Raw genomic sequence first — 20795 nt, 5'->3', positions numbered from 1 at the left:
ACTTCTGTCAAATCAGTGAACAGATCAGTCAGCTCTGACTTTTGTGCCGCACAGATAATTCTGTAATACAGACAGAAATAAAGAAGATTACTTGTTCTTTGTAATAACCCTGCTGACTGTGGGGTATTCCTATAAATCGGTTGCCACATTTCTTATAAGTATGATTCAGTGTGTGCTGAAAATGTGTTGCTGGAAAAGCGCAGCAGGTCAGGCAGCATCCAGGGAACAGGAGAATCAACGTTTCGGTGTGTGTCAAACATGTCAGAGGTGTGTAATAAGACATTATGCAAATTTATTTCGATCAACAAATAGACTGAACATGATTGATTCTGATAACTAAGTGATGCGAAGAGCACACAATTGATTGAGTTATGCATAGGGGACTTCTTTAAATCTTTGACAGTCTTGTCCTCTGATTGATAAACTCATGATTTTTTCTAACAATTTATAAATTGCAGTTTATCATCACTGCAGTATCCCAGTACAGTGAAGCAGTAGACCGGGAACTCGCTATGTTAACAGTCAAGACCATTCACTGTAGTTACAATTTCCAAAACCAAAATACCTTCCCTCCCACTAATCGATTTAGCAGCAACAACAACACACGCCTTTACCAGAATGAAATATCCCAAGATGCTGCACAGAAGCCTTATATAACATTATATGACACCATGCTGCATGAGAAGATATTTTGGATTTTCACCGAGTTGGGCTAAGAGACCCTTAAATATGACAGGTGGGAGCCAGATCTAGGATTTCTGATGCCCAGGATTCCCGTTTCTGGTTATTTGGCTGGTGTGGGATCAGGGTGCCGGGACCAGAGTAGTCCCACCCTGGCAATCTCTCTGGCACGATGGAGCAGTGGTTAGCACTGCTGCCTCACAGTACCAGGGACCCAGGTTTAATTTCCTTGCAAATCAGATGGAGCCATTAAGACCAATGGGGAACCCTAGTCTGGAAGTGAGGAATCAAGAGAGAAGCCTCCTGCTCCTAATTCTATAACTGATAGGCCACTTGCTCTGTGGAGTCATAGAGATGTACAGCACGGAAACCTACCCTTCAGTCCAACTCATTCATGCCGACCAGATAGCCTAACCTAATTTAGTCCCATTTGCTTGCACTTGGCCCATATCACTCCAAACCCTTCCTATTCATATGCCCATCCAGATGCCTTTTAAATGTTGTAATTGTGCCAGCTTCCACCACTTCCTCTGGCAGCTCATTCCATACATGCACTACCCTTTGCATGAAAAAGTTGCCCTTTAGGTCCTTTTATATCTTTCCCCTCTCACCCTAAACCAATGCCTTCCAGTTCTGGACTCCCCCACCACAGGGAAAAGACTTTGTCTAGTTATCCTATCCATGTCCCTCATGATTTTATAAACTTCACTATAATTGAAAAGAGTTTTTTTCCAGTTTCAATGGGCTCTGTTGTATGGAGTTGTAAGTCTGGTTTGACAAGTGGCCTCATTACAAATACTTGGCTGAATCTCAAAAGCTAATGAACTACCTATCTCAGCAGGGGCATGCATTCACAGTTTAATTGTCAACTTTAAGAGATGGAAAAAGAATTATCTGCCTTTGATGTGAAATCTGAATTAATGCTTGTTTTTTAAACTCAATAACCACTTGAGGTTTCAAGGGCTCTGTAATTTCTTTTGTATGAAATGTAGGGTTTGAGTAAAAGCCGTAATAAATTGTTTTCAATTTCATTTCTCACGTCTACTTCAAACATTTCCCATTGCTATGACATGGTTCCTGAGATCTGTCTGTAATGGATACTGGGTGAATAGCTACAAAAGATACATGTAGGGAACACAGAGAGAGCACGGAGGTATGACAGAACATGGGCAAGTAAGCAGATATCGTTAAAACAAGGGGACTTGAGGGGACATAGAATTCCTACAGTGTGGAAACAGGCCCTTCAGCCCAACAAGTCTTTACCAACCCTCCAAATAGTATCCCCCCCAGACTCATTCCCCTACATTTCCTCTGACTATTGCACCTAACCTACACATCTCTGAACACTATGGGCAATTTAGCATGGCCAATTCACCTGACCTGCACATCTTTCAACTGTGGAAAGAAACTGGAGCACCTGGAGGAAACCCACGCAGCCAAGGGGAGAATGTGCAACTCCACACAGACAGTTGCCCGAAGCTGGAATCGAACCTGGGTCCCTGATGCTATGAGGCAGCAATGCTAACCACTAAGCCACCATGCCACTTTGATGGGGGGCTTATGAATGGACTTGGGGGTTTAAGTGGGCATGTAGGACACATATCAGATGAGGGAGTTTGGGGAGGGTAATTGGCCTGGGTGCAGGTAAGGACCTTCTAGCCTGTGAACCTCACCATTGGCCTGCCTCTGTTGCTATATCACGGCATGGTGGCACAGTGGTTAGCACTGCTGTCTCACAACGCCAGAAACCCGGGTTCAATTCCCGCCTCAGACGACTGACTGTGTGGAGTTTGCACATTCTCCCCGTGTTTGTGTGGGTTTCCTCCGGGTGCTCCGGTTTCCTCCCATAGTCCAAAGATGTGCAGGTCAGGTGAATTGGCCATGCTAAATTGCACGTAGTGTTAGGTAAGGGGCAAATGTAGAGGTATGGGAGGGTTGCACTTCGGTGGTGCGGTGTGGACTTGTTGGGCCGAAGGGCCTGTTTCCACACTGTAAATAATCTAATCTAATCAAGCCTGTACCTGGAAGTAGATGACGTGAAGCCATTTTGCTCCAACCAGCAAGAATGATTTTTTTTTTATTTTTGGATGTGTCACTGGGAAAGCTGCTATTTGTTTCCCATCTCTTGACCTGGTCACCTCCCTCGGCCAATTTTAAGGTAATTTAAGATCAACCACATATCTGTGGGTTTGGAGTCACATGTAGGCCAGACCAGATAGACTAGGCAGATTTCCTTCTCTAAAGATTGGTACTGAACCAGATAGGTCTACAATAATCAACAATAGAACATAAGAACCAGGAGCAGGAGTAGGCCGTCTGGCCCTTCGAGCCTGCTCCACCATTCAATAGGATCATGGCTGATCTTTTTGTGGTCTCAGTTCCGCTTACCCACCCTCTCACTATAACCTTTACTGTTCAAACAAAATCCATCTTAGCTTTGAAAGCATTTAGTGAGGAAGCCTCAACTACTTCAGTGAGCAGGGAATTCCACAGATTCACAACCCTCTGGGTGAAGAGGTTCCTCCTCAATTCAGTCCAAAATCTGCTCCCCCTAATTTTGAGACTATGCCCTCTTGCTCTAGTTTCACCCACCAGTGGAGACATTCTCTCTACTTCTATCTTATCAATTCCCTTCATAATTTGATATGTTTCTATAAAATCCTCCCCCCCCATTCTTCTAAATTCCAGTGAATATAATCCCAGTCTATTCAGTCTCTCCTCAAAAACCAATCCCCTCAACTTCAGAATCATCCTTGTGAACCTCTTCTGTATCCCTTCATGTGCCAGTACATTCTTTCTCAAGTAAGGAGACCAAAACTGCAGTTCTCTGATCACCATTAAGCAGATTTTAATTGCAATTTTTTTTATTGACTTCAAATTTCGCCATCCACCCATGGTGGGATTCGAATTCTCCTCGACGGAGATGGGTTTATGAGTTTGGGAACTTACCTGATTCTTGCTTGCCATCTCCTGCGTGAAGAATTGGCTCATTAGCTGAGGTGACCAAAAGCTTGTAAAGGAAGGAAGTGACATTGGTGGGTGGTGGGCGGAGGGTCAGGGCGGTAAGAAAAGGAATAGGGAGAGAATTCCAGGCAACAGAAAGCAAAACCTTGGTTAGACAGTCTGGGCTATGAAAAAAGATTGGATAGGCTGGGATTGTTTTCCTTGAAGCTTCTTGGGTTGAGAGGGGATTTGATAGCAATGTGTAAGATAAGGCAATAGAAGGGATAATAAGGTGGGAGGAATGAACAGGGGATACAGATTTAAGTTATGAGGTGGAAGGCTAAGAGGAGAATTGAGGAGACTTTTATTGACTCAAAGGGTGGTGGGAGCCTAGAAAGGGTCGTTGAGTCAGAAACTCTCATAACTTTTTAAATATTCGTTGTTTACCATCAACATTGCTATCAAGCAGCATCTGCTTAGTAATTACAGTTTCAATTCAAACATGGACAAAAAAGTTAATTTCCAGAGGACAGAATGACAGCCCTTGACATTGAGGCTACATTTGACCAAGTGCGACATCAGGAGCCAGATGCATCCCCTCCCAAAATACATCACTTTGCACTTATCAGGATTAAATTCCATCTACCACTGCTCTCCCAATTCACCAGCTGATCAATATCAGACTGTAACTTGAGACCATCTGCCACATTATCAACACCACCCCCATTTTTTTGTCATCTGCAAACATACTAATTATACCTTCTACATTTACATCCATGTTGCTAATGTACTTAACAAACAGCAAGGTTCCCAGCACCACCAATCCCCATCGTACATTGCTGGTCATAATCTTTCAATGCTAAAAACAACCCTCCATCATTAGCTTTTGTCTCCTATTTGTAAGCTAATTTTGGCTTCAGTTTGCCAATTTGCCTTGGATCCCATTTTCTCTTACCTTCTGGATCAGCATTCCATGTGGGACCTTGTCAAATACCTTACTGAGTCAATGTAAACCCATCAACTGCTTTACCTTCATCAACATATTTAGTCACATTTTCAAAAAATTCAATTAGTCAGACAGGATATCCCTCTAACAAATCTGTGCTGGCTATCCCTGATCAATCCCTGCTTTTCCAAGTATTGATTAATCCTGTCCATTAGAATTTTTTCCAATAATTTCCCTACCACTGATATCAAGCTAACTGGTCTGTAATTACCTGGCCTATCCCCACTGTCTTTCCTGCACATTAGCTATCCTCCAGTCATCCGGCACTTCACCTGTGGCCAGCGAAATATTAAATACCTCCACCAAAGCCCCAGCAATCTCCTCCCTTGCCTCCCATAGCAGCCTGGGATACATCTCATCCAGCCCTGGGGATTTGTGCATCTTGATGCCCATTAAAACAATGCTACCTCCTTCTTATTAACATGTCCTGGAACTTCACCATCCCAACTGAAATCCCCAAATACAGTGTCTTTCTCCTCAGTGATAATAGCTGAAAAATATTCATGAAAGACCACACCCAGCACCCACTGGCTCAATGCACAGGTTATCCCTTTGGTCTCTAATAGGTCCCACCCTTTCCCTGGTAATCCTCTTAATCCTAATATACTTGTAAAAAAGCTTGGGGTTTTTCTTGATCTCATCTGCCAAAGATATTTTGTGATCCCACACTCTCTATACTTCTCAAGGGCCTCCCCTGTTTTTAACGCACTGTACCTGACATATGCTTCCTTCTTTTTTTCACAAAACTCTCTACATCCCTTGTATCCCAGGATTCCCTGGACTTGCCACTTTTGTCCCTCATTCTTCGTGGAACACACTGGCCCTGAATGCTTACTATACTACTTTTAAAAGAGTCCTATTTTCCAACAGCCTTACCTACAGATAGCTGCTCCCAGTCTGTTTGTCAGATCTAATGATAATGAAATTGGCCCTCCTCCAACTTAGACACTTCGGCACTATCCTTATCTCTTTCCAAAATGACTTAAAACTTATAGAGTTATGGTCACTATCCCCAAAATGCTCACTCACTGAAACCTCAACCACTTGACTGGCTTCATTCTCTCGGATTCAGTCTAGCACTGCTCCATCCCTTGTAGGACCAACTCTGAACTGTCACAAAAGCACTCCTGGTAGGCAAGTGGTCCTGAGGGTGGGTGAGAAAGACAGTAGCGCTGAGAGAGCTGTCCACATTCTAGCTGTAGACAAGATTGTTCCTGCTCCTCTGGACTGCATGGTGGTCGAGAATGCAAGCAGTTTCAGGCTATTTATCATGCAGCATCCGACGCTTCCATTATAATGTGTGATTAGGTCACTGAACTGTGCAGTAAATGGTCAAAATGTGCCTAATATACCATCTGTACCTCAGAGTCCTGGGTACAACATTTTGCAAGCTTAGAAAGTTCTCAAGCCTTCATCCCCATCCATCCCCTAAGCCCCTGTGATCCCTCATGCCCGCTCTATGCTCTTCCACCCGACATGCTTCTTCATGTTCCTTTTGAAATGGCTGTCCATGCTCAAAAGGCCCCCCCCCAGATGGGAAAACCTAGTGTTGTTACCCAGCTCCTTTTACAGACTGATACGGTTCCAACCAGCCCTCTCCCATGTGAGCCAGAACTGGGCTCTTTGTTACAGTCATACTGCACGGAAAGCGACCCTTCAATCCCACCAGTCCATGCTGATCACAATCCCAAACTAAACTAGTCCCACCTGCCTGCGCTTGGCCCCCCCATATCCCTCAAACCTTTCTTACTAATGTATTTACCCAAATGTTTTTTAAACATTGTAACTATACCTGCATTCACTATAAGTTCATTCCACACACGAATCACCCTCTGTGTAAATCATCCTATTCCACCCATATTTCTGTTTGCTGTCTGGACCAGTCTCAGTTAACAGCCCAATTCCCCCATACACCCTTTCTAAACTGGGACTCAGAAAACTTTGTTTTTAATAACAGCTTTTTTAACACCATATCCTTCCTCACTGGGCCAGAGAGTTAGTTGAATAACACAATAATTATTGCTAGCTCATTACTAATTTGCGTCATGTCAATGACAAACCGGTTGAGGAAAGAGTATTAAACACAGTGTGCTTGGACTACAGAAGTGTCTCCTTTCTGTCAAACTGAACTTCAACACCAAGCATAACAGGAAGTGATCATTTCAGTTCCAAACTCCAACACTTGATAAACAGATATTTCAGTGATTGTGAGAGAGAGAGGGAGGGATAGAAATGTGTAAAATGTCAGTTTAATAATCACCCCTGTGCATTTGGCTTTTCTTGCAACTAAAATGTACAGGATTAAATTTACGATCCAGTGGACTGCATATCTGGGTCATGGGTCATGTCCTTTCATGGAACAATGGGAACTGTGTCAGAAAATTGTCTAATGCTGATGGATGAATCCAAATTCCTGATACTAAAACCTGTCTGAAGCTATGCTCCATCAGTGTTCAGCTGTTAGTTCTTTATCCCACACTGTGCCCCTCATGCTGCTGGTAGACATACATGGTTTAGCCTCTACTCTGTCAGTTCTGTTTCTCTTCCTTTTTCTCACCCCAATTCCCTCTAGATACCTACTTCTCTCTCCTTTCCAATCCCCAATTTCTCCCTTGCATTCTCTGTCCCTTTTACTTTCCTGATCTCCCCCCATTACCCTTCCTCTGTTTCCATCCTTGCCTGTCACCCACCCTACCTCTGTCTCCCTGTTACCCTCCCTCTAACCTCTTCCTATCCATTTCTATCACTTTTGTACTCTCCCTCCAAATATCCCCTTTTTTCTCTCATTATTTCTCTGTTCCATTTCCCTCTTTCTATTGTTAACTTTCTCTATTTACATATTTGTCCCTGCCTGCTGTATGTCTCTCATTTAGCAAACTTGCCTTCATTGGAGTATAGGAGTTGGGACATTATGGTAACATTTTACAGGACATTGGTGAGGCCTCTTCTGGAATACTGTGTCTTGTTCTGGTCACCCTGTTATAGGAAGGATATTATTAAAGTAGAGAGGGTTCAGAAAAGATTTATCAGGATGTTGTTGGGCATAGAGGGTTTGAGTTATAAGAAAAGGCTGGATTAGATTCTCTACAGTGTAGAAACAGGCCCTTCGGCCCAACAAGTCCACACCAACCCTCCGAAGGGTAACCCACCCAGACCTATTCCCCTATCCTATATTTACCCCTGACTAATGCACCTAGCCTACACATCCCTTAACACTATGGGCAATTTAGCATGGCCAATTCACTTAACCTGCACATCTTTGGACTGTGGGAGGAAATCAGAGCACCCAGAGGAAACCCATGTAAACACAGGGAGAATGTGCAAACTCCACACAGGCAGTTGCCCAAGGTTGGAATCAAACCCATGTCCCTAGTACTGTGAGGCAGCAGTGCTAACCACTGAGCCATCGTGCCACCAGCTGGATAGACTGGGTCTTTCTTCACTGGAGCATAGGAGGTTGAAAGGTTCCTTACAGAGGTTCATAAAATAATGAGGGGCATAGATAAGGCAAATGCAGGTGTCTTTTCCCTAGTATGGGGGATTTAAAAACTAACAGGCATATTTTTAAGATGAGGGGCGAAAGATTTTAAAAAGACATTTATTTTCACACAGAAAGTGGAATGAACTTCCAGAGGAAGTGGCAGATACAGGTAGTTACAATATTTAAAACTTATTTAGATAAGTACACGTTTGGAGGAAAACGGGCCAATCACAGGCAGGTGGGACCGGTTTAGTTTGAGATTCTGGAAGGCATGGACTGGTTGGACCGAAGGGGTCTGTTTCCAGGCTATGACACTGCCTATTGATAAATATTGTTGAGCTTAATTATGCCGAACTTTCTCTTTGTTTCTCCTGGAGAGCAATGGATGGTAGTAGGTGACAGATACTTGAAAAGTTCATTTAGAGCCCGTGTTCTGTAGCTAACCCCATTCTCTCAAGCTTGGCAGCATGGCATGCGAAAGCACCAACTGCCACAGAGCAGAAAGTCAAGATGACAACTGCAACTTCAGGCTGTGTCAGACAGAAAAAAAAAATGACATCCATTAATGAGGAAAAATTACTTCCTTCAAAAATCTGAGAATGAATCGGAGAAGTTACTGATGAGTGGAAAAGCAGAATGTTGTCTGGACAGCAAATGGGAATGTCTCAGTGTCAACGCAATTTAAACAACATGGGTGTGGACCAACCGTACCTGTAAGATCTGCAGAGAGTCATTACTCTTGAGCGTGGTCACCAGCTTCAGGCTGATCTCGCTCAGGTCAGCAGACCTCCGCTCCAGTTTCTCCAGAGCACTGTCGGCCTGCTCCACAGCGAGCTGCTCCTCGTTCTCAATGTACCGCAACACTTTATCCTGCACCTGCTCCAGCTCCTTCCTCAACATCTCAAACTTGTTGCCGTAGTTTTTTTGTGCCCGAGAAGCACAGTCCTGAAATGACATCAAACAAACCTCATTGAAAGAAACAGCTGGTAGTCCCAGTGACCAACCACCCCCCCCCCTCCCCTCACCACCAGCTTGCTCCCCCCATAGGTACCAGCTCCAGTAGAAGCTTCTTGTCTTCCAATTCACATACTCCCAGTGCAGGAGTCAGAGAGTGCCGGAATGTTGGAGCAGCGGTCAGTCAGGTGGTAGGCAGTGCGGTATTGGTAATGCCATTAGACTAGTAACCCAGACCGCCAGGCTAATAGTCTAGGGACAGGAGTTCAAACCCCATCACGGTGGCTCAGTGGTTAGCACTGCTGCCTCTCAGCACCAGGGCCCTGGGTTCGATTCCACTCTTGGGGACTGTCTGTGGAGCTTGCAAGTTCTCCCCGTGTCTGTGTGGGTTTCCTCCAGGTGTTCCGGTTTCCTCCCACAGTCCAAAGATGTGCATGGTAGGTGGATTAGCCATGGGGAATGCAGGGTTACAGGAATTGGGTAGGATGCTCTTCAGAGGGACAGTGTGGACTCAATGGGCCAAATGGCCTACTTCCGCACTGTGGAAATTCTATGATTAGACAGGCTTACTTTCAAATTTCACCACCTGCCATAGAATCATCCCTATCTCTTACCCTATCCCTGAATTTCCCATGGCTAGTCCACCTAGCCTGCACATCTCTGGATACTATGGACACCTGAGCACGGCAAATCCACCCTAACCTGCACATTTTTGGACTGTGGCAGGAAACTGATGCACCCAGAGGAAACCCACACAGGTATGGAGAGAATGTGCAAACTCCATAGAATGTTGCTCAGACACTGTGAGACAGCAGTGCTGCCGACAGTGATCGACAATCACTGGTCACCACTGTTGCCACCCTAATGGTGACCATGTAATCACTGTCGATTGTTATTAAAACGAATCTATTTCACTAATGTCCTTCAGAGAAGGAAATCTGCCATCCTTACCTAGTCTGGCTACATGTGACTGTTGGACTATAACCTGGTGTTGTGTGATTTTTAACTTTGTCCACCCTAGTCCAACATCAGCTCCTCCAAGTCACATCTAAATATGTAGACATGTATACCTCAGGGATATATGCACATGTATTTGTGTGCAGGCATATGTATTCGCAGGTTATTTGGTGAGTCTTTGATGATGCAGATGACTCATTGATCTCCCAGTGTATACTGACCATGTCTACATGTTATCACAGGATACCAGTGTAATCAATTCTCAGTTCAGAAGATAAATGCCTGTTTAGACTGTACTCCCATAAACTGTGAGGCTATATGTTGTCAGCTTTACCCAAATAGTGATTACTTTGGTAAAAGCCAAGAGTGACCAAATCAATGGAGCCACTTAAGAAAAATGTCTGAATAAACACATCTGTTAATTCCTGCTTCAGTCACTGATCAGTCAAGCATCTTACCTCAGTACTTCACAAACTAATTTGACCCAATATGAAGATATGAAAATTTGTGTTACCCAGGGAAATCAAAACAGCAACAAGCCAGCAATCCCTAGTTTTTTTAAAATGTGTCTCTTAGTCTAGTCTTTCCCATGAGAGGAAACATCCAATCAGAATCCACCCTGTCAAGTCATAGAGATGTACAGCAGGGAAACAGATCCTTCGGTACAATTCATCCAAGCCTAGATATCCTAAATTAATCTAATCCCATTTGACAACACTTAATCCATATCCCTCTAAACCCTTCCTATTCATGTACCCACAAAGGTGCTTTTGGGTGAACAGCCTCCACCACTTCCTCTGGCAGCTCATTCCATACACACACCACACTGCGTGAAAATGTTGCCCCTTCTTTCCCTTTTAAATCTTTCCCCTCTCCCCTTAAACCTATGCCCTCTAGTTCTGGACTCCCCCACCAAGGGAAAAGATCTTGGCTGTTCACCCTAGCCATGTCTCTCATGTTTTTATAAACCTCTACAAGGTCACCCCTCAGCCTCTGACGCTCCAGCAAAAATAGCCTCGGCCTATTCAGCCTCTCTCTATAGCTCAAGCCCTCCGACCCCAGCAACATCCTTGTAAATCATTTCTGAACCCTTTCACGTTTCACATGGATAGGGTAAATAGACAAGGTATTTTCTCGAGGGTGGGGGAGTCCAGTTCTAGAGGGCATAGGTTTAAGGTGAGAGGGGAAGGATTTAACCCCTTCCCCGGCGACTTTTTTTAGAGAAAACGTTTCATTTTCAAACAAATTTTTTAATAGCTTTTTTATATATTATTTTTAATGCTGATTATGGAAATAACTTTTGTTTTTATCTATTTCCAATATTTTACTTGAAATTTTATTTTGAAGATACCATTTTCGGCAAAACGAGATAAGTCATCTTCCCATTTTAAAATTTTTTTTTTATTTATTGCTTTTTTTTTCCAACTTTATCATCAAAAGTAAAGGGGAATTACACATTTATTTTACTCTTTTTTAGCATGTCTTCTCAAAAATCTTTTTGTAATTTTTTTTCAATTTTCATAACCAAAAGTAAATGTAAATAAAATACTGTACTTATTTTATCTTTTATTTTACCTCATCTTCCCATACATCTTACTTTCTCTGGGATTTTATGAATGATTATTTGGTATGGTATTTTTCAAAGCATGGTACTACACATAAAGGTACATTACAGAGTTTACACATATATCGTGACTCTTTCCTGACTGGTTTCCCTCTATGGTCACGTTTCAGACAACACCCGGCACATTTTCTTGTTGGATTTGTCTTCTTTTCTGTTGCTGGGACTTCCATTGGAAAATGTCCTGGTGTAAAACGTGAACATCCTGGTGAAGTCAAAGGTCTCCCAACTACTTTAGTAGATGGTAAATCTGCCCCATATTTTGCGATGATATCTCGTATAATCTGCATACGAAATTTCAGGTGTGTGAGGGCTTTTTTTCCTGCCTCAGTGACTGCTGCATTGTACAAGATGTAAGAATTCCATACCGCAAGATCCATCAAATGGAAGAAGACTTTCTTGTAATATTTCTTACCCCGTTTCCTTGTGATGGGATAATCTACTAGTTGTTGGTCCACCTTGTCAACTCCACCCATTGTAAAATTGTAATCATATACAACTATTGGTTTCTTCACAGGCCCTTGTCTTGTCTCAACATCCTTCATGGTGTGAGTGGTTGAAAGCATTGCAACGTCCTTCTTGTCCTTCCAACGAAGAGTCATTACCTTACCTCTTTGAAATGCTGCAACTTCCCCTTTTTTCAATTTTGCCCTTTTCAGCTGTTCAGGCACTTCCTTTCTATTCAAACAGAAAGTTCCATAAATATCAGTGTAGTGACTAACCAGAATATCGGCTAATTGCGGACTAGTGTAAAAGTTATCCACAGTAACACAATAACCTTTACCAAGTAAAGGCTTCATCAGAGACAACTCAACACGAGAACTCATGGGATATTCACTATATTCTGAATCAAACTGTGTTCCTTTGCCAACATAAATGATTACTCTATACACATATCCAGTCTTTGCTTCACACAAAAAAAAACTGCACTCCAAACCACCTTTTTAAAGGTATGTACTGCACCCATCCTAACCTTCCCTTGAACAGCTTTCGTCTATAGATAAATCTTGATTAGGGGTATAACACTTCATCAAGTTCTCACTAAACATCATAAACACATCATAAACTTTATACAATTTTGGGTTGGGATGTGTTTCTGAATCAAAAGTTTCATTATTCACAAAATGAAGATACTGTTTTTATCTTATTATGGCGTTTCAAACTGATCAGCTTCCGAAAAATTGGTCTTTCAAGTAGTTCATCTTTCGACCAGTTCATTTCTTGATCTGGCATTTTCACAATACCCCCCAGCATTTTCAAGGTGAAAAACACACAAATTTCTGCCTTTGTTACAGGGCGCCACATACAATCTCTTTCTCCAGTCTGTTCAGCAAAGCGATTAGTTTCGTCCACAACTCGATCAATAATTCTGTTGTCACATAAAAGACTAAAAAAATCCAAAGGAGTCATATCAGCTGTGTCTTGATCAATTGATATTCCAGGATTTCCAGTGAATGGGAAGCGTGGTGGTGGAGGAAGAATGCATTCTTCCGACACCACATGTCGACACCAAATTCGTCCATCCTCCTCCTCCTCCTCACTTGAGAAAGAATAGCCATTATCAGATGAGCTTGCACTCTCATCTGATGATCCAAGTTCCTAATAGAAGGTTCATACTCATTGTCATCTTCTGAGCTCAACATCTGGGCATAATTTGTAAAAAAAAAACAGAAAAAAACCGAATGACAGTGTGTGCCCAAAAGCGGTGCGTCGACGCTTCTTGCAATGCCTGAGGCGGAAGAGACACAGTTTCCAGGCGTATGAGTCACCGAGTATACTCGTTTCTAACTGAGAAGGGCCCATTAATGCCGAGAATTGACGTATAAACTTGTCTGTGGCTGTTTTTGAAATTATATGTTTTGGACGAGTTTACTCGTCGCACTCTGAAAAACACAAATTGGGTGAAGACAAGTTAACTTGTCTTTGCCAGGTAAGGGGTTAGAAAGGACCTAAGGGGCAACTTTTTCACGCAATGGATGGTGCATGTATGGAATAAGCTGCCAAGGGAAGTGGTAGAGGCTGGTACAATTACAGCATTTAAAACATATCTGGATGGTATATGAATAGGAAGGGTTTAGAGGGATATTGGCCAAATGCTGGTAAGTGCGCCTAGACATATTTAGGATATCCAGTCGGCATAGACAAGTTAGACCAAAGGGTCTGTTTCCATGCTGTACAACTCTATGACTCCAAATCCCTTCAGGGTCTTATATGTCTCAATAAGATAGCTCTCATTCTTCTCCATCCCAGTGAACAGAGGTCCAGCCTGTCTAACTGTTCGTCAATGTGGAGGTGCCAGTGTTGGACTGGGGTGGACAAAGTTAAAAATGACATGACTTTCAAATAAATCTGTTGGACTATAACCTGGTGTTGTGTCATTTTTAATTTTTCCGCTTAAGACCTTCATCCCAGGTATCAGAATTGGTCATTACCTTAACGGAAATCTTCTGGTGTTTGAGTGTATCGATTAACTCTTCTGTCTTCTTCACTTGTCGCCTCACCTCCTCATGCTTTGCCATAAGTTCCTTCTGAAAGATTTGATTAAAAAGTAAATAAATTAATCATTTATAACCTTGACACCTTGGAATTGGATAGTGTCAAGGATTCAGCACTGTGTCTGCATTGATAAGCCAGTGTAAGTCGAAAGGGCTGACGAGAGGTATACTGAGTCCTGTCTGCACTCTCAGTCAGACATTAAAGATCCTATGGTTGTATTTGACTGCTCTCCTGTTGTTCCTGGCCAATATTTATTCCACAACCAGTATCACTAAATTACATTTTCTGGTCATTATCATTTTGCCATTTGTGAAACATTGCTGTGAGGCACTTGGATGCTGTATTTGCTATATTACAAAACGCTAGAACTCTGTCCCCAGCAACACTGTGGCTGCAACTATTCCCCATGAACCACAGTGGTTCAGGAAGGCAGCTCACTTTCTCCAGGGACAAACAGGGATAGGCAATAAGCACTGGCCCAGCCAGTAACACCCACTCTCTGCGAACAATATTTTTAAAAATATATTTTTCCCTGGATGTAAGTTTGCTCGCTGAGCTGGAAGTACCATGTTCAGATGTTTTGTCACCGTACTAGGTAACATCTTCAGAGATATTTTTCAATGGCTGTGAAGCTCATTGAGATATCCCAAGGTTGTGAAAGGTGCTATCTAAATGCAAACTCCTTTACTGTAAATGTAAGATGAAGAATTGTGTTCATTGCAAGCATAAACCTGTATTCTGGAGTGGATTCCTCACTATTCTCCATCTCCTATGCTGGCAACTGGCACTGAACTTGAACACACAACATACATTGTACATGGCTCATTGTCTATAAGTGATTATCATTTTAAAATATCCGTAGGTCATCATTACACTACCTGCTACAATTCCCAGTAACTCCAATATGAGTCACTTTATTTGGAATTTCCAACTAAGGTAATGTTTGAGTTGTAATCTTTCCCTGTCGCATTATGTGACCGTTGATCCTATGAGGCCATTTTGTAGAACTCCAGATATACAGTGAGAGAAAGAAAAAGACAACAAGAGAAAGCGAGAGATACTGGAGAAAATTAAGGAAGATGGCAGGAAAACTGGGCGAGAGAAAGGCATTGCTGAAGACAGAGAACAAGGAGAGGAAAGGAGACTGGGGAAGAAAAGGGCAGAAAGATCACATCATCAGAATAAGGGATGTTACAACTAAGAGAAGACTGGGTTCAGCTTGAGCAGTGCCAGAGCAGATTCATTGCTGCACAAAAAAAGTCTTCCTGTCCTCTTTGGGCACGATCCATATGTGCAGGTCCATCACTCTCTACTCTCCTTCCCATCAATGACCACACCTGGAGCCCACACTTTGGAATTCCATCGAATAATCAACTACATTTCCATAGTCTCCTGTGAAACTGCCCTAAAAATACTATCTCAGTAATTTGTTTTTTGCCACCCTCTTAGTAGATTAGATTAGATTACTTACAGTGTGGAAACAGGCCCTTCGGCCCAACAAGTCCACACCGCCCCGCCGAAGCGCAACCCACCCATACCCCTACACATCTACCCCTTACTGAACACTACTGGCAATTTAGCATGGCCAATTCACCTGACCTGCGCATCTTTGGACTGTGGGAGGAAACCGGAGCACCTGGAGGAAACCCACGCAAACATGGGGAGAATGTGCAAACTCCACACAGTCAGTCGCCTGAGGCGGGAATTGAACCCGGGTCTCTGGCGCTGTGAGGCAGCAGTGCTAACCACTGTGCCACTGTACCTCCTCCTTAAAAAAGTCATACCAGACCTGAAATATTGATCTATTTCAGTCTCCACAGATGATGCTAAACCTGCTGAGTTTCTCCAACAATTTCTGTTTTTGTCCTAGATTTCCAGCATTTACAATCTTTTTCACTTATTTAAGTGGGCAAGGCTATTTGGCAAATATGGAACATTTGGTTGCAATGATACAGGAATATACCAAAATGAAGGAAATAGTATTTAATCCTTATAAAGTATTGAATTGGCCTCAGCTGGAGTATTTTGTTCCAGTGCTCCGAATACACGGGGGAGAAGGGTAAATGTGCCCCGAACAAATCTGGCATTTATTAATCATGGGGACGATGAATCAGAGAAAACAGCACCACCGTGCAACTCAATTCCTACACTGCTCCCCCAACCCCAGTAGCTGAGAGAGACAGAATTTATGAGGAGCTCTCCTCCATTCACAGATTGTATTTCTCTTCTGCTCCCCTCATCCTAGACTGTTTCTGACCCACATTTGCTGATGGAATAAGACAGTAGGCTATTCGGCCCCTCAGCTACTCCTCTGCTATTTTAACAGTGCCAATGTTTAAACTTTGGATGGGATACAGGGTAAGATACCCCCTGCTTTTTGACCGAACGGTGCCAAAACATGGGATCATTTCTTACCGAGAGGACAGATAGTCCTTAATGTAACCTCTCACCCAGATCGGCCAGAGTGCTGCCACTGGACCCTTATCCTGAGCTTGGGTGGGGGGAGTGGGGGAATGAACCCACAACTTTGCAAATCTGAGGGGGCATGTTTGTTTTGGCATGGAGGGTGGAAGCATTGCATTCCAACAGGAGGATGTATCACTGTCCAACGCTATGCCACCAGGTGAAGCACCACTGGGAAGTGAGGGGAGGCAGAGGGACATCACAATTGGTCGAATCGGACCATAAAGTGGAGGAGCCAAAGTCAGCCATTCAGCCCTTCCAATCTGTTGGGCTATTCAATGATTAAAAATCTATCTCGTGTGAACACACTTCATAACCAAGCCTTGACAGGCCTGAGGAGGGGGAGTTGGGGAGGGGGTGGTGTGTAAGGTAGAGGAAATCGCTGTCCCCAGCCCTCTCCCTTTGGGGTAAAGAATTTCACAACCCTCTGAGAGAGGAAATTCCTCCCCATCCTCGTCTTAGATGGGTCACCCCTTGATGGCCTCTGGGTCCGAGAGGGGAAACAAATCTCTCTATATCAGCCCTGCCTGGTTCACCTTAACCTCTTGCAGTGCCCATTCCAGACTGACCTCTCTCTCCCTGACCTCTTGCTGTGCCCATTCCAGACTGACCTCTCTCTCCCTGATCTCTGGGTGTGCCCATTCCAGACTGACCTCTCTCTCCCTGACCTCTGGGTGTGCCCATTCCAGACTGACCTCTCCCTCCCTGACCTCTGGGTGTGCCCATTCCAGACTGACCTCTCTCTCCCTGACCTCTGGGTGTGCCCATTCCAGACTGACCTCTCTCTCCCTGACCTCTGGGTGTGCCCATTCCAGACTGACCTCTCCCTCCCTGACCTCTGGGTGTGCCCATTCCGGACTGACCTCTCCCTCCCTGACCTCTTGCTGTGCCCATTCCAGACTGACCTCTCTCTCCCTGACCTCTGGGTGTGCCCATTCCAGACTGACCTCTCTCTCCCTGACCTCTGGGTGTGCCCATTCCAGACTGACCTCTCTCTCCCTGACCTCTGGGTGTGCCCATTCCAGACTGACCTCTCTCTCCCTGACCTCTGGGTGTGCCCATTCCAGACTGACCTCTCCCTCCCTGACCTCTGGGTGTGCCCATTCCAGACTGACCTCTCTCTCCCTGACCTCTGGGTGTGCCCATTCCAGACTGACCTCTCTCTCCCTGACCTCTGGGTGTGCCCATTCCAGACTGACCTCTCTCTCCCTGACCTCTGGGTGTGCCCATTCCGGACTGACCTCTCCCTCCCTGACCTCTGGGTGTGCCCATTCCAGACTGACCTCTCTCTCCCTGACCTCTGGGTGTGCCCATTCCAGACTGACCTCTCTCTCCCTGACCTCTGGGTGTGCCCATTCCAGACTGACCTCTCCCTCCCTGACCTCTTGCTGTGCCCACTGCAGACTGACCTCTCTCTGCAGCCTGGCATCCTCCACAGTGATCAGGTCATGGCCTTTATGTTTGCTGGTGGTACAGACCGAGCAGATGCACTGGCGGTCGGTGCTGCAGTATAACTCCAGGGCTCTGCGGTGATGGGGGCAGCTGCCGGACTGTGCTGCCGGGGACAGGGGGGTCTCGGGGCTCCGCACTCTCAGGTAATTGACCATGTCCTCCAGCAGCAGGTTCCTGGCCAGGGGCTCGGGCCGCTGCGCGAACATCTTGCGGCAGTTCGGGCAGTCGAAGGGGCCAGCAGGGCTCTGCCTGTCCCAGTGAGCCCGGAGGCAGCGCAGGCAGAAAGTGTGGCCGCAGGAGATGGTCACCGGTTCGCTGAACATATCCAGGCAGATGGCACACAGCAGCTTCTCCTCCAGCTCCTGGCAATGAGCTGCCGCCATGGTACAGCCGACAGCTCCCTGGGCAAAGTGAAACCGAAAGTACAGGCTCCTTCCTGTCTCCAGTGTTGAGGGGGGCAGAGGGGTAATTCCCCACCTCTGGAGCCACACTGGATTCCTTCTGTTTCCAAAAGCTTCCCCCTCCCCCATTATTCACACCACCACTCCCACCTCCTGCCCCAAACTAACCTCCCAATTCCCCCTCTTCCAAATCACTCCCCCCCCCCAACTCCCCCCTCTCCCAACACCACCTCCCCCTACCCAATTCTCCTTCCAAAACCAGCAGCCCCCCCCCCACAACTCTTCCCTCTCCAACACCACTCTCCCCAATCACCTGTCCCACAACACCACCCCCCTCTCCCACGCACCCTTCGCCAATACCAGCCCCTGCCTCAACACCCTTCCTTCCCTAACTGCCCCCCCAACTCCCCCCTCTCCCAACACCACCGCCCCCTACCCAATTCTCCTTCCAAAACCAGCAGCACCCCCCACAACTCTTCCCTCTCCAACACCACTCTCCCCAATCACCTGTCTCACAACACCACCCCTCTCTCACTCACCCTTCGCCAATACCAGCCCCTGCCTCAACACCCTTCCTTCCCTAACTGCCCCCCCAACTCCCCCCTCTCCCAACACCACCGCCCCCTACCCAATTCTCCTTCCAAAACCAGCAGCCCCCCCCCACAACTCTTCCCTCTCCAACACCACTCTCCCCAATCACCTGTCCCACAACACCACCCCCCTCTCCCACGCACCCTTCGCCAATACCAGCCCCTGCCTCAACACCCTTCCTTCCCTAACTGCCCCCCCAACTCCCCCCTCTCCCAACACCACCGCCCCCTACCCAATTCTCCTTCCAAAACCAGCAGCCCCCCCCCCACAACTCTTCCCTCTCCAACACCACTCTCCCCAATCACCTGTCCCACAACACCACCCCCCTCTCCCACGCACCCTTCGCCAATACCAGCCCCTGCCTCAACACCATTCTGTCCCTAATCCCTACTCCCCAACTCCCCCCTCTCCCAACACCACTCCCCCCACTCACCTGTCTCACACCAGCCCATTCTCCCATGCACCCTTCGCCAATACCAGCCCCTACCTCAACACCCTTCCTTCCCTAACTCCCCCCCAACTCCCCCCTCTCACAACACCACCTCCCCTACCCAATTCTCATTTCTAAACTAGCAGCCCTCCTTAACTCCCCCCTCTCCCAAAGCAATCCTCCCCACTCACCTATCTCCCAATACCAGCCCCTCCCTAATTCTTCCCTCTCCCAACACCACCCCCTCCCTAACTCAGCCCTCCCCAACACCAGTCCCTCCCAAAACCCCCGTCCTCCTCTACCAACATCACACCCTCCCCAACTCACCCATCTCCCAAAACCACCACAACCTTCCTCTCTCCTAAACCATCCTCTCTCTAACTTACCACTCTCCTACACTACCCACTCTCCCCTCCCAACACCACCCCCTCTCCAACACCCCTCTCCCAATTCATCCCTCCCCCAACATCACTCCCTCCCCAATCACCCCTCTCAATAGCAACTCCATCCTTCCCCCCATTTCCGAAGACCCCTCCAGCCTTCTTAAAGTGCGGTGTGGATGTTGTACCCAGTGTCTTGATTTATGAAACCTCAAGATCCTAAACACATTAATGATTTTTCAGTACGCCCCACCACTTTCAAAGAGGTGTGCTCATGAAGTCTCAGGACTCTGAATCACTGAGCATCCTTCAGACCTGTGCCATTAATTCTATATTTCACTCCTCTCTGACCCTTCTGCCAAAATGCATGACCTCACACTTTGCTGTTTTAAATTCCATGAGCCAAGTTCTGCGCATTCTTCTAGTCTATGACCTGTTGCAGTTGATTCATATCATCGTCACTGTCTGTCACCTCTCCAAGTTTAATATCATTGGCAAACTTTGAAATTTTACTTTTTATTCCACTACCTAAGCCATTTACACATATCAAAAAGAGAGCTCCATCACCCCTCAGTAGGAAAACTACCATGAACCACGACCCTCTGGTTTCTCTCCATAAACCAATACTTTGCTGCACTCAACAAATGACCCTCCTATTCAATGAGTCTCAATTTTGTTCACCAATGCTTGACGTGGTATGTTGTCAAAAGCATTCTGAAAACTCATGCAGACAACACCCACTGCATTCCTTTCATGTACATTATCAAAACAAGTCAGTTTACTCAAACAGAATGTTTGGTGGGCGGCATGGCGGCAGAGTGGTTAGCACTGTTGCCTCACAGTGCCAGAGACCTGGGTTCAATTCCCGCCTCAGGTGACTGACTGTGTGGAGTTTGCACATTCTCCCCTTGTCTGCGTGGGTTTCCTCCGGGTGCTCCG

The 20795-nt window shown here is 45.6% G+C and overlaps 1 protein-coding gene across 1 annotated transcript in view; it reads right to left on the bottom strand.

Annotated features, from left to right (window-relative positions):
* Positions 1 to 18471, bottom strand: part of trim65 (tripartite motif containing 65) — a 37363-nt gene extending 18892 nt beyond the window's left edge. Inside the window, 3 exon segments of the mRNA XM_088000426.1 lie at positions 8823 to 9056; positions 14076 to 14171; positions 18012 to 18471. Coding sequence (XP_087856552.1) covers positions 8823 to 9056; positions 14076 to 14171; positions 18012 to 18437 — 756 coding nt within the window. The 5' untranslated portion in view covers positions 18438 to 18471.
* Between the last annotated feature and the right edge of the window lie 2324 nt (positions 18472 to 20795).

This window comes from Chiloscyllium plagiosum, unplaced genomic scaffold, assembly GCF_037043375.1.
Source record: "Chiloscyllium plagiosum isolate Xiang-an unplaced genomic scaffold, Cpla_swu_hap1 HiC_scaffold_25, whole genome shotgun sequence".
NCBI classification, from domain to species: domain Eukaryota; kingdom Metazoa; phylum Chordata; class Chondrichthyes; order Orectolobiformes; family Hemiscylliidae; genus Chiloscyllium; species Chiloscyllium plagiosum.
Note: the sequence above shows the minus strand (reverse complement) of the source record. Positions and strands in the feature narration are given on the sequence as shown.